The sequence below is a fragment of the Daldinia decipiens genome (assembly GCF_022478715.1).
Source record: "Daldinia decipiens strain CBS 113046 unplaced genomic scaffold F4813scaffold_3, whole genome shotgun sequence".
NCBI classification, from domain to species: Eukaryota; Fungi; Ascomycota; class Sordariomycetes; order Xylariales; family Hypoxylaceae; genus Daldinia; species Daldinia decipiens.
This window is the reverse complement of record NW_026054546.1, coordinates 843408-866807: the sequence shown is the minus strand read 5'-3', so window position 1 is coordinate 866807 and position 23400 is coordinate 843408. Positions and strand designations below refer to the sequence as shown.

The 23400-nt window shown below is 47.7% G+C and overlaps 6 protein-coding genes and 1 pseudogene across 7 annotated transcripts; 4 read left to right on the top strand and 3 right to left on the bottom strand.

Moving 5' to 3' along the window:
* Positions 1-169: 169 nt before the first annotated feature.
* Positions 170-1603, top strand: F4813DRAFT_345762 (polysaccharide lyase family 20 protein). Its single transcript, XM_049241792.1, has 2 exons — positions 170-505; positions 568-1603. The coding sequence occupies exon 2, from the start codon at positions 707-709 to the stop codon at positions 1487-1489; it is 783 nt and encodes a 260-aa protein (XP_049103764.1). The 5' UTR covers positions 170-505; positions 568-706; the 3' UTR covers positions 1490-1603.
* Positions 1604-2350: 747 nt separating this feature from the next.
* Positions 2351-6654, top strand: F4813DRAFT_173332 (Rapamycin-insensitive companion of mTOR, N-term-domain-containing protein). Its single transcript, XM_049239212.1, has 2 exons — positions 2351-4910; positions 4964-6654. Exons 1-2 carry the CDS (start codon positions 2538-2540, stop codon positions 6581-6583), a joined length of 3993 nt encoding a protein of 1330 aa, XP_049103763.1. The 5' UTR covers positions 2351-2537; the 3' UTR covers positions 6584-6654.
* Positions 6655-7784: 1130 nt separating this feature from the next.
* Positions 7785-10402, bottom strand: F4813DRAFT_173272 (carbohydrate-binding module family 18). The gene is made up of 7 exons (XM_049239211.1): positions 9953-10402; positions 9665-9905; positions 9514-9609; positions 9315-9463; positions 8755-9260; positions 8435-8702; positions 7785-8265 (listed from the first exon to the last, which is right to left on the bottom strand). The coding sequence occupies exons 1-7, from the start codon at positions 10252-10254 to the stop codon at positions 7872-7874; spliced, it is 1956 nt and encodes a 651-aa protein (XP_049103762.1). The 5' UTR covers positions 10255-10402; the 3' UTR covers positions 7785-7871.
* Positions 10403-12491: 2089 nt separating this feature from the next.
* F4813DRAFT_398332 (uncharacterized protein) lies at positions 12492-13757 on the top strand. The gene has a single exon (XM_049248037.1). It carries the CDS (start codon positions 12504-12506, stop codon positions 13509-13511), a length of 1008 nt encoding a protein of 335 aa, XP_049103761.1. The 5' UTR covers positions 12492-12503; the 3' UTR covers positions 13512-13757.
* Positions 13758-14186: 429 nt separating this feature from the next.
* F4813DRAFT_t22 lies at positions 14187-14311 on the top strand (annotated as a pseudogene). The gene has a single exon. The product of its transcript is annotated as a tRNA-OTHER (tRNA).
* An 874-nt stretch (positions 14312-15185) lies between these two features.
* Positions 15186-18528, bottom strand: F4813DRAFT_398328 (uncharacterized protein; the record flags this gene model as incomplete). The annotated part of the gene is made up of 6 exons (XM_049248036.1): positions 15186-15802; positions 15862-16419; positions 16471-17731; positions 17798-17827; positions 17888-18195; positions 18274-18528. 6 exons carry the CDS (start codon positions 18526-18528, stop codon positions 15260-15262), a joined length of 2955 nt encoding a protein of 984 aa, XP_049103760.1. The 3' UTR covers positions 15186-15259.
* Positions 18529-20329: 1801 nt separating this feature from the next.
* Positions 20330-22455, bottom strand: F4813DRAFT_173209 (uncharacterized protein). The gene has a single exon (XM_049239210.1). The coding sequence runs from the start codon at positions 22212-22214 to the stop codon at positions 20421-20423; it is 1794 nt and encodes a 597-aa protein (XP_049103759.1). The 5' UTR covers positions 22215-22455; the 3' UTR covers positions 20330-20420.
* Between the last annotated feature and the right edge of the window lie 945 nt (positions 22456-23400).

Below are 23400 nucleotides of genomic sequence, written 5' to 3'. Positions count from 1 at the left end.
TCTTCGATGAAAAAACACGCCAAAGTTGTTTCTGAATAATGCTAGGTAGGTTAGATTATATAGAGGCTAAATATAGAATCGCTAAGGCTGAAAATAGACAGGGGTGTTTTATATGCTCGGCCTTCTGTCGAGCTGCTGACGCCAACCTTAGCCCGATCCAAAGAAATACAGCTTAGCTCTTTCTTATATGGTAATTTCTACTTCGTAATAATACTATGAAACTGCTCTAGCTGAAGCTGTCAGATCTCATTTAAATTATCTACACAGTATGCTAAAGCGCCACTCGAAGAATATCGCCCTTCGATGGCGAATCATCTAGCTCCCCCTTATAAGCTAATTTATACAGTTACCTATGCTAGGTTTTATGATATGTAATGCCCATAGGAAGAATCTCTCTTAATATGGCAGGTTAAGATTTGGCTGACGACTTTCATGTCCCGACTCCCTTGGTCATTTAGCAAGCTCAGGGGCTGTATTTACACAATGATTGACCAGAATCCTATGGGTAGGACCTCAATTGACTTTACATTGCCTAATAATCTAATATGGAAGGTCGCACTCGAATAGGTAACGTCGGGGCTTCATGTTGGGTATATATATGAATGTTGAACTACCCAGGCCAGTATACAATGTCTCAACTCCTATCACGGAAATCAAGCTTGCTCTTCATCACACTATAAAGCAGATTTAGCACACCCCTTTCGCTATGTATATCTCTAAGATCGCGGCGCTTGCGCTTCTTGCGCCTTGCACGCTTGTCTCCGCCACTCCTGTCTTCAAGAACCACGGAACACTGGATGGATGGGATGGAACCAACCACGAACATAAAGGAACCGTAACTCAGGTCGACAACGTGTCTTACAACTCAGGCTCGTCGATCAAAGTGGTTCAGATATACGATTCTGGCTACACTGGCAGATACCACTCGGAAGTCTACAAGAAAGACGTCTACAGGGTCGGCGACGAGGGGTTCTACGGCTTCGCTTTCCGGCTGCACTCAACCTGGGACACCTCGTCCAAGCAATCCTACAACATCGCGCAGTTCATCAGCAACCTAGAGGACAACCCCGACAACACGTGCGGGGACGGCTTCATCCCCTCGATGATGATGTGGGTCGAGGGCAGCGAACTCAAGATCCGCAGCAAGGGCGGCAACATGTGCGATAGCACCCTGAAGAAGTTCTCGGTCGGCACGATCAAGCCGGGGTCTTGGCACCGCGTCGTCCTCCAGGCCAAGTGGGAAAGCGACAACTCGGGCTACTACAAGGTCTGGCTCGACGGGAAGCAGGCGCTGGAGAAATCGGGCCTCATCACTACGTACAGGGACACGCAGAAGAAGTACGGCTTCCAATTCCGGACCGGCTTGTATGCTAATAGCTGGCACGACGACAAGCGCATGGATGGAAGCCAGGGAACCCGACAGCTGTGGATTGATGAGGTTGCCATCGGAAACAAGTATGAGGACGTGGACCCCGGGGTTCAGCAGTAATTTTGTGGCAATAATGTGTTGTTTCGGCTGGCCTTTTTATAGATGTTTGATGATTTGTGAGTCTTGGTAGTTATTTAGTTAGAACGTTATATAGATAATATATATTTTCTTGATGTCTTGAGCTGTTCAATGATTCAAGGAGATGAGAGATAAGATATACTTAACCTAGCTGAGTGCACATATATCCGGGGTATAATTGAGACCAGCCAATAGAAGTTGTCATTTGGAGGAAACTAGGGAATATCTTAATAACTACAAAGTACATAGAATAAAGAATAGGGTAGGTAGTTGTGACTATGTACCTAGTATGGTTTATGAATTAGGTACATGTAGTTTAGGTACACTTAAGTCAAAGTTAAAAAATAAAATAAAATAAGATTATCACTACCTAAACACTTGACGTATATGACATGTTTATGAAAGGGGTAGACACCTCCTATGTTTCTCCTATTGTATCATCGCTGGAGAAGGTGTCGCAGTAGCAAAGTCTAATATAAGTTTCAATATTAGGTAAGTAATAGAGACTATCAGGGGGTACATAGCTATTGTACCTGCTACATATCGCACCTGCTATTGTATTCTCCGCCGCCTCCACCTTTCGTCCCATCCTTGTTTCTTGGCACAGGCGGCCGCAATCCGACACGGCGTCCTAACTAAACCATTAAACCACTAACCCACTAAACCACTGAACCACTGAACCACTAAATCACTAAACCACATGTAGTGTACGAATAGATACAACAAACATTACATTACTTTTAAGCACTTCACTTTATGAGACGGCCGAGATATGACAACGACGCCCTCTTCCTCTATTCTCTTATTCGCTCGTAGTCTTCCTTTTGTGCAATTCCTCATTTTTTTGTCCAAAACACACGGCTCGCGTCGGCCCAGTCCTTGAGTTCGCCTAGTCTTTACGATCTAATATCTCTAGCTTGTCACGATACTACACGAAACCTATCATTCGCCTGACTAAACATTCGCTTCTCTCCATGAGTGGCGCTGCGGCCTGGTCCCAGACGGTGGGCATTTGGTCGGGTCTGCCACCATGCTGAGCACCTCCGCGACGTCGGCTCAGAAGTCGTTGGGTACGCAAGCAGCCAATTCTCCCCTCACCACCTCGCGACCGAGCCTCGATGGCGGACTTCGACCACCTGCCGCCGGCGATGGTGCCCGAAGCATGACATCCACGATCACCTCCCTCGCACCGAGCCGTGGTGCTTCCTTCAACCCTTCCCAACCTCCAGGGAGTTTTAGTTCCGACCTACGCAGTCAAGCTATCCAGTCGAGGGCTGGCTCGAGGGCCGACGTCTATATCCGCGAAAAGCTGGACGAGGATGACGATTCCATGGCCGAGACTACACTTAATTCGTTGAAGGACTCGCTTAGCCGCGAGATGAAAATAAAAGAGGGAAGCGAAAATATGCTTGAAGCTTTAAATGCAAAGAAAGCGAAACAGACCAAAGAGCAACGCCAGAGGGTGGAGGCCGAGCTTACAGCCTCGAATACGAGAATAAAAGAGCTGAAACAAAGGATCACAGATGCGCAGCGATCTAAGGTCGTGCCTAGCACGCCTACGAGAACACGCAACGAGGGGTTGTTGCGTAACGAAGGTCTGCGATCGCCCCCAAGCGCATCTAGGAGCGGTGCCGGATCCGACTTCGAAGAGCCGACGGAATCCCCGACATTTGCACTTGCCGAGATACTGCAAGCTCTAGAGGTCGAAGGGATGACCCCTGAATACTATGTGGGGGGAGCCAACAACCTGGTAGATCTCTTCAAAAGGCATCCCACGCTGAAGTATGACTTGGTGTGGTCTGTTTTTGGAGATAGGATGCAGGTCATGCTGCTTAGCGGCAGTAGGGAAGTGGTGGCATCGGGATACCGAATGCTACGATATGCCATTTCCGATATAGCCTCTCTTAAGAAAATACGTAGCTTAAATACCGACTTCATGGTAGTCGTGTCTCTCGCCAAGGATCGCAAGGCCGACGTGGAACGCGAGCAGGCTCTCAAGTTCGTCCGCGCTTTCTTGGATGTGAAAGATGGCGTTCGCGAGGTGTCCAGGGCCGTGGTTAGGACTATAGCAGCAGTCGCCGAGCAAGTCGAAGATCGGCTCCGGCCAATCTGTATCGAAACGCTCGCCGAAGTATTGTTACGAGATCCCGCGCTGCTTGTGGCGTCTGGCGGCTTGGTACCGTTGTCGGAGGCCCTCGCTGAGGGTACTTACAAGTCCCCCGAATCCTTATCCTCGGCTTTTCTCTACCTACTAGATGCGCCACATACACGGAGGTATTTACGGGCCGGATATGAATTAGAGGTTCTATTTACGGCCTTCACCGATGCTCTGTTCTCGTACGAAGGGGTTATAAAACAAAATTCAAGGGCAATTGCTTCTGCCTTGAAGAGTTGGTCGGGGCTCATGACCTTGTCCATGTACAACTTCAGAGCGATTGGCTCCTTGATATCGAGCCTGATGCTGCCTAACCCGACGATTCGGGACACCGTGATGGATTTGCTTTATTCTCTCCTTCGTATTAAACCCCCCGCGTGGGCCACATCGTATCTTGCAGGGCGACGTTTGACAACGTATGGAAGAGTAACGACATTGAAGTCTTCAACGTCGAGCAAGGACGATGCAGTTTACGAAGATGGCGGTGCGGAGCAAAACTTCGTAGAGCACTATACGGCATTGCTTCTAGCTATATTTATCAAAGCGGGAATGATGCCGAACCTGCTCCAGGTTGCTCAAGGCACCGACGATCCCATGTTGAAGCGGAAAACAACTTTGCTCATCGGCGAGACCCTCAAACTCGCGAGCAGAATCCTCCCCCCTTCTTGGAGTAGCGAACTTCAGTTACTCCCCGAACTATTCGCAGCTGCTTCGCACTTCCAAGACGAGGCGCATTTCAATGCGACCGGAATCGTCTACCAAATAAGTAGTGTAAGCCGGACGCTTTACCGGTCATCTCCGACGGGTTACGCTCCTGGCTATCTTCCCTCCAGCAGCATGTTAGAGAATATGGGTCACGCAGAAGAAGCACCAAAGGCCAATTTTTTAACTAACCCTGACGATGCCACATTCCGTCAGCTGCTGATAGATTCGGGAGTTCTCGGCCATTCTAACCCTTCCAAATGGGACTGGGATGTCGTTTTGAAGATAATCGAAGGACCACTGATGAATGGTAAACGTTTAGAAGAAGCCATCAAGGCATCAAAATTTGCAAAAAGGCTAGTAGGCTTTTATCGGCCTTTCAAATTCAAGTTTTCGGAGATCAAGAGCACGCGAAATACTCAAAAGTATGTTAGGGTTGGCTGCGCACTAATGCATACGCTGCTCCAGACGGCGGAGGGAACAAAGTATCTTGCGGATAATAAGCTGTTGAGACAAATCGCTGAGTGCTTAGCTCAGTGTGATCCGGTAAGAATATATATGTCAAAGGATTTAGATAAAATACTTATTCTTGCTTCTAGACCAGCGGTTTGACTGCGCAGTATCCAATGTTTTCGAGAGATCGTCTCACAGATACGCTGTGCGGTGGTTATTTCCCTATGATCGGTGCTCTGAGCAGCGATCCCAAGGGGTTGCAGATGCTCGAGAGATGGCGCATCTTCAACATGATGTATCATATCGTCGATTTTAAGCAAAGACCAGATCTCATCAAGTTGCTTCTCAGTCATCTTGACTATAGTATTCATGGCCACCCGCGCGTGCTGCTATCGAAGGCCTTGACAGCTGGCACAAAAGAAATGCGAATACATAGCACTAACGTACTTCGTAAATATGCAACAAGGCAGCGAGTTACGCCAACAGGCCAAGTTATCTCCGACTCCAAGTGGGCGATTCAATTACTTGTCACACAACTCTACGATCCAGAAGTCGAGGTGTGTGCCACGGCCGTCAAGATTCTTGAGAAGGCTTGCAATAGTAAAGCCTTGCTAGAGTATATAGTGGAATGCCGGCCTGCATTGGACCACCTTGGCGAGATTGGAGCACCTTTGCTACTCCGATTTTTGTCCACCTCCATCGGTTATCACTATTTGGATGGTTTAGACTACATAAGCAACGAAATGGACGACTGGTTCCTCGGGCGCAACGATACCTATGTTAGTCTCATCGAAGCTAGTCTAGCACGTTCTTTCATCGATACTCAAGAGGATCAACCGCACCGCCTTAGTATTTATGAAGACGATTTGGATACAGACCAGGACAACCACGTACCGCCTCATTTCTACCGAGAATTGACACGCACAAAAGAAGGCTGTAAATTACTCGAAGACAAGGGTCACTTCGAAGAGTTCGCCGCGACTATTTGTGAATACGGAATGCAATCTGACGATCCTGAACTTATCACAAAAGTTAAAGGCTGCTTATGGGCAGTTGGAAACGTTGGCTCGATGGAGCTCGGGGCTCCGTTCTTGGAATCGACGGATGTAGTAGAACATATCGTCAAGATCGCTGAATCTCATGACGTGATGAGTCTTCGAGGTACCGCATTTTTCGTCTTAGGCTTAATATCGAGATCTACGCACGGACTAGAGATCCTCTCCGAACATGGTTGGGAATCAAATACTACACCTCTCGGGATGTCATTAGGGCTTTGCGTTCCTAAGAATCTTTCCAAATTCTTCTCTTGCAAGCCCTGGAAACACGAGATACCCGCGCACATCGGAGTCTTAGATACCCAGAAAACAGTGCTGGAACCGCCGCCTGTGGAAATCGACGAACAGGACCCGACTAACCGACGCATATTGGAGCTCATGACTGAGCTGGGCAATATGGTGCTCTATAGGAAGGCTAAAGTCGAGCTGCTCCAGTTACGACATAAAAAAGCTCCAGGATTCCGGCAGCCTACCCTATTCCGTAAGGTTCTAGCATTGATGGAATGTCACCACTATAGGCTGCCAGACCGGCATCTGGTAATCGAGTTATTCGACAAGAGCGTCCTAAGACACATCGTCTACGGCGAGGAAAGCAGCGACGAATCAGCGAGCAGCTCAGGTGACGAGCAGAGGACAGAACGGCAAAGGAGCATAAGCGATCCCGCCGAGATGGAGAGGATAATAGCTAGGGCCCAGAACTCGTCGATATAGCATAGCATTGCATACCAGCTAAGACGAGGCGGGAAGGCATCCGAGAGCAGCAAATTCGGGATTTTGGACACGGCGAGATATAGTCTGCTTGTTTTTTTGTTTTTGGGAACTCGACTCGACTTGACTTGGGACGATTCAACACCTACTGCCTTAGGTACCTATGCCTATACCTATACCTATACCTATACCTATACCTATACCTATATCTACCTACTTTGTAAAAAATATAGACACGACATGACATGACATGCGAGGGACAGCAAAATGGCTCGTTGCAAACTGCGCACCATAACACCACCATTTTGGGGAGGGGGGCGGGGGGTGGAGAAGGTGATTTTATCTTGCATATGAGCGGTGATACTCTGGGGGTGGGCGGAACGGCATGATGGATGCCTGAATTGAACATTATTCCGTTTTAATTATGTTCTGCTGATGTTTGTGTCGTGTTGTGTTTTCTTGCTAGGCTGATGGCGTGTGAAATCTAATATGTACTATACTACCACCCTACCGCCAATCTATCTGCCTCTGACACCCTTTTTCTTATTTTCTTTCTCGTGGCGCTCGTTTTGACTTGGGTTTTTGGATTAGGGTAGGGGGAGTTCATTGACTTTACACGCGACGTCACCATTACTTGCACCGCCGCCGTCCTGCCCGGTATCCGCTTGGAGCGAGGGGCGGGGAGCTTTGTTTACCGCGGCGTTCCTCGGAGAGAAAAGGGGGGGAGGGGGGGGAGATATACCAAAATAGCGAGTGTGTGTGTGTACCTACCTAGGTACCTGTGTATCTAATGTACATACCTACCTACGTATGTATGTATATAATCTTCGATGCGAGGGTTTTCCATGAGTTAGAGAAATCTTGTTAAGCGTTAGGGTTCGTTGCGTGAGGCGAACTGTGAGTGTGGTTCTAAAATGCGTTGTATACCTAACGTTGAGATATACCGAATACCTACTCGTGTGCGTGTGCGTGCTATATTAATCATGTCCCGAAATGAGATGAGATTAGCATTCATACCTAACAAACTCACTATTCATCTCCTTTGCGAAGATGAGAAACAAGCCCCTTTATTACCTACGATATCGAGTTTTAATCACACGGATATTTTCCTGGTATAACGTCGTTTCAAAATGCTAGTTTCTTTGTATCGAATTTTTCCCCCCAAATACTATATTACACTGCAAAGCAGCCTGCTCCCCTTGAAGCAATCCCATACAACTCTCTTCTCTTTCTTGCCCAGTGAGGATAGTACAGGGCCAACCAATCAGCTCCCCTGCGTCTCCTCAGCCCTTCAGTCCTTCGTCTGAGTCTTAGTATGCGATGAGGAATGGCTGGTCGAGTGAGATGTTGAGTGAGATGTTGAGTGGGAAGTAGAATGAGAGGTAGATGTCTTAGTCGATGAGCGGGATGTCGAGGAGGACTTGCTAGTCGACTTCTTGGTTGTCTTGCTGCTGCTGCTGCTACTACTACTACTACTGCTCGATTTCGTTTTGGTTGAAGTTGTTGATACCGGGGGTGGTGTCACCGATGTTGGAGGCGAAGTGGTGGAAGAAGCACTAGTGCTGGTAGGAGGTAGTGAAGTCACTGGAGGTGATGGAGACGGGTCGCTTGCCTGGCATCCCGATCCGAAAGCTGGTTGGCAACCCGAGCCGCAGTAGTCAATAGTTGAGCCGCACCAGCCGTGTCTACAGTTTAAGAGTTAGTAACATAGTTTAAACAATGATTGACTTTTCCATATTCATTTCTCATAACATAAATTTTGTAGACGCTCCGTGTCCCATCATAGGACAATACCCAGCCTAGACCCTCATAGAGGAAAAAAAAAAATAAAGTTGAAATGAGAACTACACTGACTCTGAACAACAGTTTCCAAAACCCGATCCTTCGCAAGTGAATCCGTCGCCGCAGTTTCCCTCAATCGATACTTGAAGCGTTCCGGTGGGGGCGGGTGCCGATGCCGATGTCGTGGTGGTCAGGGGGTCATCAGGGGTTCCCGGTCCGTTAGGGAGCGGAATGCTGGTCGGGATTTGCGAGTCCGCCGAGGAGCAGGTTCCGAATTCCGGGCTACAGTTTGAGCCGCAATAGTCGATGGAGCCACCGCAAAATTTATTGGTAGAACAGCCTAGTGACATGGATTAAATTCATACTCAGGGCGATTGTCAGGGTATACATACAGTTTCCGTATTGAGAGCCCGCGCAAGTTACCCCGTCGCCGCATCGACCATCTTCGCTAACCTTTAACGTGCTGGTCGGCTGGCTTGGGCGAGTGGACGTGGAGGTGGACGTGGGCTTCAGGCAAGTCCAAGTGCCAGTCGGGGCACGAATGGTGAAGTTATACTCGGGAACCTTACCGGTGCCAGCACGGTACCAGTTCTCAGGGGGGTCGCCTAAGCATTGACCCACAGTGACAGACCTATAGCCGTGGCTGAAGAGCGATTCGAGGATATAGTCTGTGAGGTTGTAAACAGTTTGGTAGTGGATGTCGTGCTCGATCTCGAGATAGCTATCCTCGCACGGGCTGGATCCATCAACTGCATCATCCCAGATGTCTTTACTAGTCTGGATCTGGCTTGCATCGTCATGAAGGTAACCTTCCGTGTCCAAATCAAAGTATATAGCGTGATATCCAAGGTTAGCTAACTGGGTCTGACAGGAGGCGGCGCAGATGGAGTAGGGCGGCCTGCCTCAAGATCAGCATGAGTCTCCTCTTTTCTTAAGGGGAGCTAACACGAACCTCATGTAGGTAGGAAAGTAGCCAAGAATATCATTAAAAGCAATCTCATTCCATATAATTTGATTCCTGAACTGGGTCGTAGTCAACTGGCTGAAGTTTTCATGCGACCAAGTATGGCTTGCGATCTGATGACCCTCGGCGGCCATTCGCTATGACTGGTTAGTATTTACTTCCATAACCTCTAGATGAAGCGATTTACTTGAATGACGGAAGCCCAGGGCAAGTCTGGGTCGTTGATTTTTCCCTTGCCAATATTGTTGCCGGTAATGAAAAACGTAGCCTTCGCCTCATATTTCTTCGTCCTTATTAGCACCACCTCTGAGATAATGCAGGGTGATTGTGACACATACTGCAAACTTATCGAGAAGATCGTTGGTATAGTCGTATGGGCCATCGTCAAAGGTTACGGCGATATCACCTTTGTTTACACAGTCGTAAATGCCCACGCCGCCGTATCGTACCTTGCCTAGTTTTGGGCGCGCAATAGTCGACGTGTCATCACCGTCAGGCTTTTGATTACCGTCACATGCAGGTCCGTAGTTGATTTGGCAGTCGGGTGAAGTGCAATAATCTTCTCCTACGCCGCAATAACTTGATTCGGTCAGCACATTATGGGCAAATGACAGAAATGAACTAACCCATCGGCCGAGCAACATTGGCTAGCCGCGCAACTACCACGGCCCGCGCCGCATCGTGCGCTTTTCTGTCGTGGTTCAAGTTCGCCTCGCTCCTCGAGTTCCTCTTCATCCCGAGCCTCGAGCATTTCTGCTCTCCGCATGGCGCGTGCCTGGCTATCCCATCTCCTCCCCTCCTTAAACTCCGACAAAAATCTTCTAGCCCCGACAAGCTTTGGTAGGCTACGGCTGGGATTGTTTGGATCCGCATGCGCAGCCGTCTGGCCGGCGCAAGCGGCTAGGATCATGGCGTTCCACCAGCGCATCGTGATAAATGCAGTGTAGTCCCTATATATGAAGCGAATGTCAAGGTTGGGCACAACGAATCCTCGAGCCACGAGAGTTTCCAAAGCTCAGAGAAGGAATACAAAGAGACTGGGCATCCAATTATCTTAATAGATCTCCGGTCAAGGCATCGGACGGCACAGGGGTTGCATTCTTAGTATATAGATATAGAGCCACGCGTACCGGAATGCCACGAGAGGCGACGATCCAGAAAAAAAGCAGTCAGAAAAACACACGGCTCCCGGAGCGGAGCTTGGTCAACCCTGTGAGGAGCATTTCATATATACCCGGATGCTACCTTAATGCAGACCACCTGCATTAACGAGCCACTCATAAAAGAGGTATTGCAGGATTGCCCATATTGAGTTGCCTTGCAGCCGTCATGGCGTCTCTGAAAAGGCTGGACTGGCCAGATATTACTCTCGTTGCGAGAGCACGAACACGAGGTTGATGAAAATGTATCCCTACCATGCGTCGCTGACGCTGCAATTTCAATCGAGCGTTTATGAAGGCATACTGCATGAGCATCCATGCCGAACGAACGTCCCAAAATAAGTTGTTCCCCATTTCCGTATACTAAATCCGTAGTATCTGGAAAAATTCATTGCTGGCGTAGATAACAGTTCTACGCAATAAAGGTAGATTCGTTGGTTCATGTCGAGGAGGCTCACGTAAAGCCTCACCTCTCCCGGTGTAAAGGTACCGGGCAGGGGGGGGCTGCTCAGTTGAAGACACAACCTCCATGATCGGCTCTTTTGCTAATAGAAATAGGTGAAGAATGACTCGTCATATTTCCCCAGATGGCCGGCAAAGCGAGAGGGTGTCCGTCTGAGTACTTTCTGTGGGGTTAGTAGACGCGTCCCTGGATAGAAAGCGACGTTGGGATCGAGTTCCTTCGGCCCGCCAAGAATTCGCCTCATTAATCCAGCCCTTCACCCACCAGGCGGTTGAAAGTGGCGGGGGTGGATTAGAGATTGGCTATATTATATTAATTTGACAATATCCTAAAAGCAACCTACCATCTACCTTGCATTGCATGACCTTTGTTCTAAAACTACCCTCCAACTCCCCAGTGCCACTAGCCGCAAAAGATTTCTACCGAAATCTTACATTAAAAGGGAGAAATAGGGAAATAAATAAATTAATTGGAATGGATTGTTACCTTTTCGTAGCCTTCGAGACTGTCTACCAAACCCACGCGCTGATGCGCTCTACCCCATAGCCGGAATCGTGCGATTCGGATGCCAGTCCAGCAGGTAGATCATTCAAAAAGATGACGAGTCTCGGCAGGTTCGCTCCGTAGCAGTCGGAAATATAATAAAATGTCCTCATAGTGTCCTATGTTGATTTTGTAACGTGAAAGAGAAACGTGCCATCGTTATTGTTAGGATATGTGGAAATGCAGGTGTTGTAAGTGAATTTCCTTTATGTAATGAAGAAAGCGTCTTTTTATGGTTGTTATTTTTAGACATTGTAAGGTAAGAAGGTATGGACTACCTAGTCACGTGGCTTCCCTTGAGTATTACGTTATTCAACTAATTCTAATGCTTCTTTCAACGCATCTTCTTACCAAGTACATATGTACCTAAAGCATCGAGGGCTTCCCCTTTTTCTCGGTCAATAGTTCTGATCACTCAAATATTTCTATCTCTAGCCCTGAGTAAACTGTTTTTCTAAATCTTATCAGAGAGCTGGTTGCTAGCACCTCTGATCTCTTTAGAAAATTATAGGGGTATCTACCAAAGTAAATGTAAAGTGTATTTTTTATATTGACCTAGCAAAGCGATTCATATGATTTAGTGATATACATGCTTTGATAGTATTCTCCTTACCTAGGTTCTGAGCCATCCGGTTGGCTCTCGGGGTATTCTATCCTCAGACTTAAGACAACATGCCCAACACATTTAATCCCCATAGATGACTACTGGTACTAGTCGTTCTTTCCAACGGTAAACAGCACTGCAAGTATGGTCGTGATGTTGGAATTCAACTCGTTGCTAGGTAACTGTCGCTTTGTGGCTGTCGACACCTGAAATAGATACCTGACGCAGTTACAATCAGGAATTGCCTCAGCAACTGGAAGATTTGCCAAAAAGAAACCTATTACTTTCCTAGGTTGCTCCTGCCTTTGGTTTCGCTTTTTACGCGTATATAATTTCGTGTCGTTCAACCGTGATCCCTCTATCCTTTGCATCATCAACAACAAACCTGCTCCGTTGATTCGACCACAATGGCTGAATCCGCGGACGAGGATGTTGCCGGACTCGCCGGTCAATCATCCAACAAGGTCGTCAAGAAATCTCGAATCAAGCCTCGTTCTAAGCCGATGACCCGTCAATCCACTGGAACTACTAAGAAGGTTGCCAGAAAACTGTTCGAAACAGCCTTGCCTTCAGATGACAACACCGAACATCAGTCTGGTCAACTGGTTGGCATAGACAGAGTCCTTTCACGACTAGAAGATCTTATAAAGGCGGTAACCGAATCAATCTCTGTTTCACAGGCTACTCGATCTATCCCCGGAACCTCATCAGTATCGCAGCTCAGACGAGAAGATATCGGTCGATTCAATCCTGATTATCCCGACCCGAACGGGGTTGGCATGATTATTGACGGCAATACCCCAATCTTTACCGACATAAAACGCTTCGTCGAGCGTATCGAATCCTTCCTTGAAGACCGTGATACCGCCGCAGCCAACGAGAAACAGATGGTACTTTTGTTTGAGGTCTTATTGGACGGCCAGGCAGCTCTATGGTGGAGTAACGAATTGGTTTATAAAGATCGACGATCTCTTCGACAAGCCGGTTTAACTAAGATGCTGGCGGCCTTAAAAAGTCGATTCTCCTATGACCTGGTGATTACATTGGACGAATACACGGACCGTCGTCTAAGCCTCGAACAGATCGTCGAGGATGAGAACAGATTGATACAGTTCTTCCAGACGAGGCTGCGATACGCAAAATCACTCGGCTTTCTAGACCAGGATAACAAAGGCTGGTATGAAGTCTTGAAAGGGGTCTGGTCCGCTATGGATTATGACCTCCGGGATGTCGTACCGGCCCCCTCTGATCTATATTCGCTTGAAGAATATATGAAAGAAGTAAACGAGGCAAAGCTGCGGTTTCTTGATGTAGCGAGAATGAATGGCCTGGTTAGTTCAGCCGAATGGTTTGCCAGGCGCGGGAACCGAGAAGGTTCAAGCGATTGGTCGGAGAACTACGGCGGCGACCATTGAGCAAACGGCGTTCATATTAACCGGATCGGCTCTCAATCGCAGAAGCGGCCGGCCTTGATACCACCATCGAGGCTAGCATCCTCGCCCGTTCGTCTCAAGGTATAAGGCACTCGCAATGCAGCCGAGAGCCAAGTACTCCTGTACCAAAGTTCGAGAAAGAGCCTACTATAGTTGGGAGCCTGGGCATATCACACGGCATCAGAGGTTATCTATAGTGAATAGGCCTTGACAAATACATACTTCTCCCTACCATTCCGTATCTGCTCAGTCTTCAAGTAATTAGTAAAATGTTAAGATACCCCTTAATTTATGCGGAGTGAAATGCACGTAAAATGTAGACAAAAAACCTGCTTTGTACGTCCGCCTGAAATAGGGGCACGTCGTGTCCACACATAACCAACTATAAACTGCCAAAAACCTCTCCCCATGACTACCACCAGAGGAGTATTATTCATACAAATCCCAAACATTAAAAAGTATCACCCGCCATTCCCATCTCGAAGTAACCTAGGTACGTAACCCGCGTCAGTCAACCCGCAATCCGCAACCCGCAACCCGCAACCCACCAAACAACGGCCCGCAGCCATAGCAACAGACACCTGTCAACCTCGCAACCTAAGGCAGATAGATAGACAGATAAACCCCAACAGCAGAAGAAACATTAACAATCAAAAAGGGCTGGTGGTGTAACGGTGCACACTCCATCCCATTCCGCGCCCCGGACGGCCAACCCCATGGCCTCCCCGGTGGTCAAAGTCAAGTCTCATGGAGAAGTATGGGTTCGAATCCCATCCGGTCCAACATTTTTTTTCTTTCTCTTGCACCACATTTTTCTCTTTCATCTATTTATATTTTTATCCCCCCTTTTGTCTGTATTAATTCCTACTGATCCAGCCCAGATCAAGATATATATGCACGTACAGACATACCCCCCTAAGTTGAGAATTAAACCTAGTAAGAAGTATCTGGCGGCCTAATCAAGTAACTTCGGTAAATTTAAGATAAGAAAGTGATGCAGTATACCTAGGTACCTAACGTACCTATATAACCACTTAGATGGCGAATCTTATATATATCTGCACTCGGACTTTAACTACTTGAGACTGGAAGGTGAGTGCGTGGCTGTCTCAACTAGATATCAGTGGTACGCTTAACCATACGACAAACCCCCTCAGATATTTAGGTATGTTCGTAAAGTGGTCATTAGTCTGTACCGAAACCCGCCAGAACGTTATCTAGGGTGGTTATCCTGTACGTTCTACTCAGGAGCTAGTTGGATATAAAACCACGAGGGTGTGGTATTCAGGGGCTAACTAATATTCAACATAATATAATATATCAATGGATATACGGTACCAATATCCACCCATCATCTATCCCTTAAATGAGAGCTATATAAAACAGCACGCCGAGACACCGCGAGGTAAGATCAAAACGAAATATCCTACTTTCGTCTAGAACAGAAAGCCACCATAAGACCTTCCGGCAGGGGATATAAGACGCATACCTGAGCATATTTCCCAACAATACACCACCCGCAACTTAGTCAGTTGCCTCACTCCTTAACCCCGTTTATTTCCACCTACCCAGCCGCTTAGTAAATCACAACCATTATCTCATCAACCATATTGTGCTAGTCCCATTCATATCCGTCCCGAATATCCCTGATAATAAATGCCGTGAATATCTTGTTGTTCCTGTTTAGAGAGTGAAATGTAGCGATAATAACGGTAATAGGGACATCCCTATCATGGAGCATCCGGGCGAGCGCTTCGCATTATCTTGTTTAGAAAACCGCGCCCGCCGCCTAGTGTGGATCGTCCCCGAGGCTTCTCGGGAGCGGGTTCGTCCGGTGTCGATTTAGGAGGGGCGGATCCTGATCCTTTTTTTGGTGGAATTGCGTTATGGGTCGGGTGCTCATCTTCGGACTCAAGCAAGTCATACTCCGACATAGAGAGCTTATCCGCGGCTCGTTTATAGTCAGATGAATCTGGACCGGATTTGCTCATACCGACGACGCCCTTTCCGGCTTCTTGCATCTTAGCGATTCCACGTTCCAAATGAGCTACCATAGGACCTTTAATAGCCCAATTTTCGTCTGGTTCACGGTCCGCCGCCTCCCTGTATAATTCCGGCTCCCTTTTCTCAAATTCATCTTCAATCTCCCTCTGGTGCTTCGTCGTAGCCTCGACGCGCTCGCTCTTGACCGCCGGCACGAGGTCAGTTGTTTGTACCCTATCTTCACCTTCGAGGAGTTTGAGCCACTCATCGTATCGCTGATGGCTATCCTTCTATAACGGTATTGTAAGTGCAATGTTTAATTTGGGGGGGGGGTTGCATTCGAACTTACCTTCTTTTCACATGAAGATTCCTGTAGGCTAGCAAGATACTCCTCCGCGTTGCTCTTCATATTATTACCCACAATATATTTGTCGAATGATTGTGAGAATTCGCGGAAGTGACCCTTAAGCACGAAACATTGCCCGGTCCAACCTTTGCTCTTAAGCTTCTGTAAAAGCGCGTCCGCTACAGGCGTCTCCCAGGGATACTCAACTACCTTGTCATAAAATACGACACATTTACTTGCGTACCAATTATTAAATGAATCGCGGCTAGTCTCATCCGGAAGTGCCCTTTCGATCATTTCCATGGTGGCTCGTGCCACAAAGGAAGCTGGTGCCCTGAAGTTGATTGCGCCATGGATGTGAGACTGGGCGTACTCGGATGGTGAGCGGAGATCAATTATCACAATTTGGTCCTCTGGGAATATTTCTAGTAATTTGTTGAGGTGCCCAGGAAGAATCATCTGAGCTCCATGGTTGGGGGGCTCCCGGCTTTGGTCATCTATCTTCAAGCTCTGCAATCGATTCTCGACTTCTTGTTGGTCTCGACGGTTTTCGAACCAAGCCTGTCCTGTGTAAGCCTACATTCTATATGATGCTGATTAGATATTACTTACGTCAATATCCGCTGTCTCTACGCCAAGGGTTGACGCGAGGAATTCTCTGACGGCAATAGTCGGCGATGGGTTGCCCTCGAAGTATTCTTCTAGCCGTGTCTGAGCGTGCTGTGGAAGTTCAGGCTGACTAGCTACAGATGCTAGGGATGTTATCCGCATGTTCCGAGGCTTATTTATGGCCAGGTGCTGCGCTATATTACTATAAGACATGCTCTTATGTAACGAACCACCAGGCATAGAGCGCTGTCTTGATTGCCATCCCCCGCTGGACGTATGGTGGCCCTTAGATATTGCGTTCGTCGTGGGACGGTAGCTTCGGCAAGTAGCATCGACCATCGGGCCATCAGCTCTTCTATACATCGGATCCATTGACGTTCTCTCGCTTGAAAGGGCCGACATTATCGATAACCTACCAGACTCCAACGGTCTGGAGGTATATGCTGTAGTTCCTGAATAAATCGACCTCAAATCTGCATCATTATCGGCACTCGTTGGTACTTCTTCCTCCAGTGACCTCGGCTCGCCATGGTTACGAACAGCTAAGTTATTGGATCGAATGAAGGCCACGAAGTTGCAGGCGTGATTATCGGGAAGTAGATCCCAAATCATGACCGGCATCGACAATAGGAGTAACGTCGAATGGCTCTTGAATACCCCTTGGACCTTAACATACTTGGCTAGTGCTGGAATATTTGAAAGCCAGTGTTCCCAGTCATTGATATTAAGACGTTGATCCTCTTCGAGGGCTAGAGAAATCATTACATGCGGTACGTCTTCGTTTGGCTCCGATCCGACGATATCTTGCGGGCCGGCCGATCGACCATTGGGAGAAGTCGGTTCGAACCCCGGCTCCTGAGGAGGCGAAGGTGGTCTTGCATCTGGCGACAGGATCCGGGTTACCTCGATACTTGGTGCTTTATGATTGGCGGTCATCATAAAATGAACAGGTGTAGCACGTGCCTCGAAGTGCTTTCCATTCAACATTTCGGGTCTTGGATGCTTGAGGCGTGCGAGAACCTCGGCGTGGAGCATCGCGGCGGAAAACGTCCTTCGTTTCCAGTCTTGAAGCACTTCTATCAGAGTGTTGGTGAACGAGTATCTCCCAGGATCGGGAGCAATAGCGTCCCAACTAGATGCCGATATCGTTTCCGTAATACTATTGCCATTGGGAAAAGTAGCACTTGCAGCCCCTGCACAACAATCTAATAGGATGAGCACATCCGATAGAGATCGTTCCAACAACGTCTGAATAGCGGACCATCTACACAGGGTTAGAGTTACCACACACATGTGATCTTATATAGAGCTTATCATAATATAGGCTTACTGTAGCCACGGAGAGTCCGAATTTCGAGTTCTGGTTTAACAATTAGCATATCAGGTAGGGAATACAAGAGCAGCAGCCTGGAAAACGCACCCGCACCATGTACTTTGTCTCGAGTCATCGATCCTGGCGTGGCCACCATAATAGATGATGAACAGGGTATCATTTGATTCGTGTTCTTTTATCATGGCGCCAACTTTCAACATCAGCTCGAGGTGGGCGTTGTCGGACGGTATCGGAAAGGTTTCGGTTTGGAAATTGTATTCCTCCCGAAGACATGCCTCCAGGTCATCGAGCTCCTTCAGGACGAACAAGTCGTCGCAGGTCCAGTGAAGAAGAAGCACATGCACTTTCTTATACCTTTGTGAGCCTCCCCGGTTGGGGAAAGCCCGCGTAGCCGACTATCGAAGTAGGGCTGTTAGTACTACAATGACAGATACGAGACGCGGATAGAGGGAGAGGGAGAGGTTAGAACGCACATCCTCGAGTGTCTTGGCGAATTCGGGTAGATGCTTGACGTGGTAGCTCACCCGACTGATGTCGTGCGTGGCTGCTGGCGTCTTTTCATCTTCAATGCTAGAACCATACTGAGAAGATGCAATTAGACGAGATCGAGCTTGAGGCCTGGCTGTCTTTCTATCTCGACGTACGGCAGAATCTCCACTGCTGAAACTATTCCCGTCCCCCGTGGGCTGCCATTCACTTATTGTAACGAACGGCCGGCTATCACCCATGATCGCATACGCTTGTGCAGATCAACCAAACAAAACCGCGACGGGAGGAAAGGATGAGAGGGAGGACGAGACGATATAGCAAGCGCTAAGGAAGAACGGAATATCGTAAGGATTGGTCTTTTACATGACTCTGCCGTACCGCATGGCGGATGAGAGCGACTTTGGCTGGCTAGGCTGGCTGGTTGTATGGGTTGTATGAATCAATCAATCAATCAATCAATCACGCTGGAGCGAAAGGAAAGTAAGTAACACATAGAGCATATAGAGAGGGATATTCCGGGCTCACTGGAGCTATCAGGGAACCAAAAGACTTCTGCCGACAAGCAAGGTGCTGGGGGGGGAGTGGTGTGAAAGGGACGCCTTGCAACGGGAGACGGGCAACGGGCAACGAACTACGGGATAACGGGATAACGGGCTGAACGTGAACCTGTAGGATGAAGGCTGTCCCAAAATGTTAAGATGAGCGCCCCTCGGTAGCGGAATGGGGTTTAGCGGCACCGCCCGCGGTGAACAAATTCGGTGCGAAACGCCTCGTCCAAATTTCCCTCTTTTTCTTTATCATCATTGGTTAGAAGATGATGCTTGTACTATGGTATTGGTTTGTAATTGCTTGTGCCTGCCTACCTAAGATATGTATCTCAGGTAGGCTGTGTGTGACATGATACCTGATTGCTTCTAGAAAGCAGGAACCGGCGCCTCGATCGGCTACTATGTATATTTAAGGATGTGTGGGTTGTTTAAAGATCGCCCTACTGTTTTAGCTTTCTAAATCGAATCTAAAATCGATAGATTCGATAGGTACAAAGCCTTAGCATATCTGCGTTCGGTGGGATTAAAGTACAACGCCAAGACCAAGGCAAACTACATGTACCTAGTTACATGTAACTATTGAACATATCGACATGTAGGGATTACCTAGGTATGTAAGAGGTACTTACAACTAAGTACCTATATTGGTAAAACATTGGTAAAAGTTTATCAGGTACTATTCCATGTAAATCGATGCATATAGACGTGCTCCGCATCTAACGTTGCACTGTTGCATTGCTGCAGAAATACCTCCCTACGATATCTACCGAAATACTTACATACACTTCTTAGGTTAGGTACATCTGCCTACGTGCTCTCTTACTACATTCCAAACTACCTAACATGTACCATTCACGTAATATAGGAATATGGAATAGCTTCTATACCAGCAATAGCTCAGCCTCACTATTTATCACACCGACGTTACTTATGAATAATATCATGGATAACCAACTAATGATATTATCATTATTATAGTCGACTATCGATATTTAGAGGAGTATAACCTCTTCGTTTATAGAGTACTCATAACCCTGCGACCAATGCACTCCAGCCTTCCCACACCTCGGGCCATTTCGTAGCAAGGGTTTCCAGTTTCAAGCTTGTAAATATGGGTGGTTACAACCGGCCATCATCACGCCTATCAACCCCCAGACAAAATCGCAAGGAAGCTTCTCAAAACCAACAACTCCTGTGAACGAACATGTCCAGATATCCGGATGTAGAGCGAGTAATAGAACCTTGCCATATGCCCGGCCCCGATGCAACCCTATATAGCGGAAGAAGGCAAATCGCCAACAACTCTGGTATGCATGTATTGGAATATTTCGTGATTGTTCTCATCATGTTGCGAATGAGATCGAAGTAGAGTGAGACCGCCCTCAAAACGCCAATATGCATGCAGATTCACCCCATGTAGGCCCGAATGCCAAACAGATGAGCATATAGAGCAACAATGCACCTAGAAATCATAACAAGAGTGGCTACAATGCCGACATTGTGGTGGCCCTAGTTTCGTTTGCGAATTCCTCCATATATATTCGAACACGATACTGTGCTTCCAGGTGAACCTAAGCACAAGCTTAGTTGGTATCGTTTGTATTTGCATTTCGACGCTCTTCGTCCCAGTCCTCCTTCATCAAACGCTCGCTGAGACTTCTCGGTGTTCCGTTGAAGTAAGTCAGTTCAGGCCTATAACTGCTTGATTCGTCAACCCCGCTTCGGCCATCAACGCTGCCGACAAAAGTATAAAAGTCGCCCATCTCTGCGGCCTTTTTATGTAGTTCTGGGTCACGAACAACGCCAATCGAAAACGGCTTTCCGCGATATGATCCCGCTGATGCAGCTACGTGACGAGGAGACGGAGAAGCAGGTGCCGGCGCTGCAGGTTTCGTGACGGGAATCGCAGGCGACGTAGAATACAAGACCGGTTTCTCAGCTATAGGAGTCACGTCGGCATCGTCCTCATCATCCTCATCCTCATCCTCATCTTCAATGTATTTCGTAACTGGCTTGGCCTGATGACTGTTATCAAATTCAAACATGTCTTCCTCCTCAAGCATCGGTCCTTCGACCGGATTAGACGGTACCGCCGGCCTGCTACTACTCTGTTCATTTGGCTGTTCCGAATCGGGGACGCCTGGTTTCGGTTCGGGAATTGTTTCAAGCGGCGAGGAAAAGTGTTTCTTGTTTTTAAATGAGCTCAACGGAGGCATCATGAGAACATCATCCGTATCATCAGTCTCGTCAGCAGCTTCGTCTTCACCGATTTCTTCCACAACTGGTAGAGGTGCGCCAAGTTGGGTGGGAAGACGCGCATCATTTATGCGGTGAGATGTAGTATCAGAGCTTAGATGATTGGCTGCAACCTGATCTGCGCCATTCGCTTTCCCCCCATTTAAACCGGTCATGACTAATTCGTCATCCTCGTCATCGTCAATGGCCTCTAGGCTACCAACAACCTCCCATTTCGAGGTATCCTCGGTGGAGCTCCTCGCTAGGGCCTTGAGGCGCTCAGTCGAGGTAATCTTCTTTGGCATTGGCGGAGAGCTGCCTAACAAATCGGTTTCTTCGTTAATGACGATCGCGTTGTATGAGTCATCTAGTAGACTGGTGGGGTTGCCTAACGGGGATGATAGAAAGTCCGTTGTTCGGGGTGAGATTGGAGGCGACGAAGTGGGAAGAACTTCTTCACCTTCTACGTCGAATCGTACTCGTCTAGGACTCTGGATCTTGACGGAAGAACTAGATGAACGGCGGAGGGCGCTTCTTGGCCGCGTTACACTATCGTCAGAAGTGGCTGAGGAGACAGTATCCGAAGTATAGCGTCGAACAGGATCCGGTCGTGATAAAATGTCATTGCTTAACGGCGTGAGAAGGGGTTTTTGGCCATCGTTGGATTCTCTAACCTCAGGTACTCGGAATGGTAAGGCGGGTGGTGTCGGAGTAGGTCGCTGTACAGCATCAAGCAAGGGAAGATAGCTCGGTGTAAACAGACCGTGGAACTCGCGCTCTCTCTCGTGCGGGCTCCGAGCACCGTCTTCTATGGGAGTCCCTGGGCTCTGAGGGGAAGCCGGCGGCGGCGATAACAGTTTAGGTGACCATAAGTTTTCATCCAGACTAATAGTATGAGTGTCGAATTGCGACTGCGGACCAACATCGTGATCAAGAGCCGGACTCAAGGCCGGATAGTTTTGGAATTGCTCAGCAACCAACTTTTCGACTCTAGCAGACACATGTTCCGGCATGTCTTGTAGCCGCTGATGCGAATACCGTCGGAATTCTTGTGCCATGTCTTGGCGATATTCATTGACCTTGCTATCAAGCTCGGCGAGCTTTTGGAGAAGATCCGATACGAGGTTCGTGGTGTCATCCATTATGCCGACTGCGCCGCACACCACAAAATGATTAATCGAAAACAGTCCAAGTACAAAGAATAAGCATTGTCGGTACCGAGGAATATAGAAGAACTTTTTGAATACGGGAGGATCGTAGACTGATGCGACGTGCTTCGGTTTTTCCTCGGTCTTTTCCGTTGGCGCGGAGATATTCTTCGTTCCGCGATTCTCTGTAGCAACAAATTGAACTATCCTCGTGGTATTACCAGTTGTGAAATTGCAAATATTGAGTTGCTGATAGGTATATACACAAGTCCCAAATCTAGTAACTGGGAAAGCCCCTCGGTTAATACAAAGATTGTCGGCTAGTTATTGTTGTTTTTGCTTTTTTTTGTTCGAGTTTTTTTTTTATGTAGATAAGCCTCTTTCTGTAGTGGCTTGGAGCCGCACTCTGGAGATGTGACGGTAGTAAAATGATTTGCTAGGAAGAAGCTACCGAAGTGTAGAAAATGGTGTGGAGAAATGGTAGGTGTGGGAGCCAAAGGCCATGGGAGAATTGGTAGGATTGGTCTCCGACAACTTGGAAAGGCCTGGTCAATCGTCCTTGCTGAAATGGCGAGACTGCCAATTTGGTTTATCGGAATTCCAGGCCTGGAAGATTCTGTGCATACCTGCGGGCAATTAGGTACATAAGGTAGGTAATACAAAGGTACAGTCAGAATATTTAAGATAACATAATGTTATGTATGATAACATCATTTATAATAACATCGTTTTATGTCTGCCGAGAAATGTACATGGTGTACTTATCAAGGTACGGGTACCTATGTGTTTTAACGGTATCGACTTAGGATCAGTCTATAGGTACACATAGATTACCTAGGTAGGTACCTAGGTATACACACATATCAATGGCTGACATCTACGTAGAAAAGGATTGAACGATAAATAAGTAAATATGTTGAGTCAACAACATATACCTAGTTGTGCAGCGTTGCAAGCCCTGGACGGCTTCCCTCATTAAGGTAGGTACTGTTAGGTACACGCGCATTCCACTTCTCGAATTATCAAAACCCCTAGTCATCACATGCAGCTTCCGGCTCCCGGATTAGGTACAGAGTACAGATAGGCACCAATCAACTAATAGCAATGACTTCAGCATTTGACCGATCTTAAGATCGACCTTATTGATAAGATGTTCTCCAGACTTTCTCGATACGATATT

Bases quoted from the DNA above. Each gene is read 5' to 3' on its own strand.
- F4813DRAFT_345762 (XM_049241792.1), top strand. From the start codon at position 707: ATGTATATCTCTAAGATCGCGGCGCTTGCGCTTCTTGCGCCTTGCACG.
- F4813DRAFT_173332 (XM_049239212.1), top strand. From the start codon at position 2,538: ATGCTGAGCACCTCCGCGACGTCGGCTCAGAAGTCGTTGGGTACGCAA. The intron at 4,911-4,963 runs GTAAGAATATAT...TCTTGCTTCTAG, and splicing joins GCTTAGCTCAGTGTGATCCG to ACCAGCGGTTTGACTGCGCA.
- F4813DRAFT_173272 (XM_049239211.1), bottom strand. From the start codon at position 10,254: ATGCGCTGGTGGAACGCCATGATCCTAGCCGCTTGCGCCGGCCAGACG. The intron at 9,610-9,664 runs GTATGTGTCACA...ATAAGGACGAAG, and splicing joins ATCTTCTCGATAAGTTTGCA to AAATATGAGGCGAAGGCTAC. The intron at 8,703-8,754 runs GTATGTATACCC...CCATGTCACTAG, and splicing joins GGGCTCTCAATACGGAAACT to GCTGTTCTACCAATAAATTT.
- F4813DRAFT_398332 (XM_049248037.1), top strand. From the start codon at position 12,504: ATGGCTGAATCCGCGGACGAGGATGTTGCCGGACTCGCCGGTCAATCA.
- F4813DRAFT_173209 (XM_049239210.1), bottom strand. From the start codon at position 22,214: ATGGATGACACCACGAACCTCGTATCGGATCTTCTCCAAAAGCTCGCC.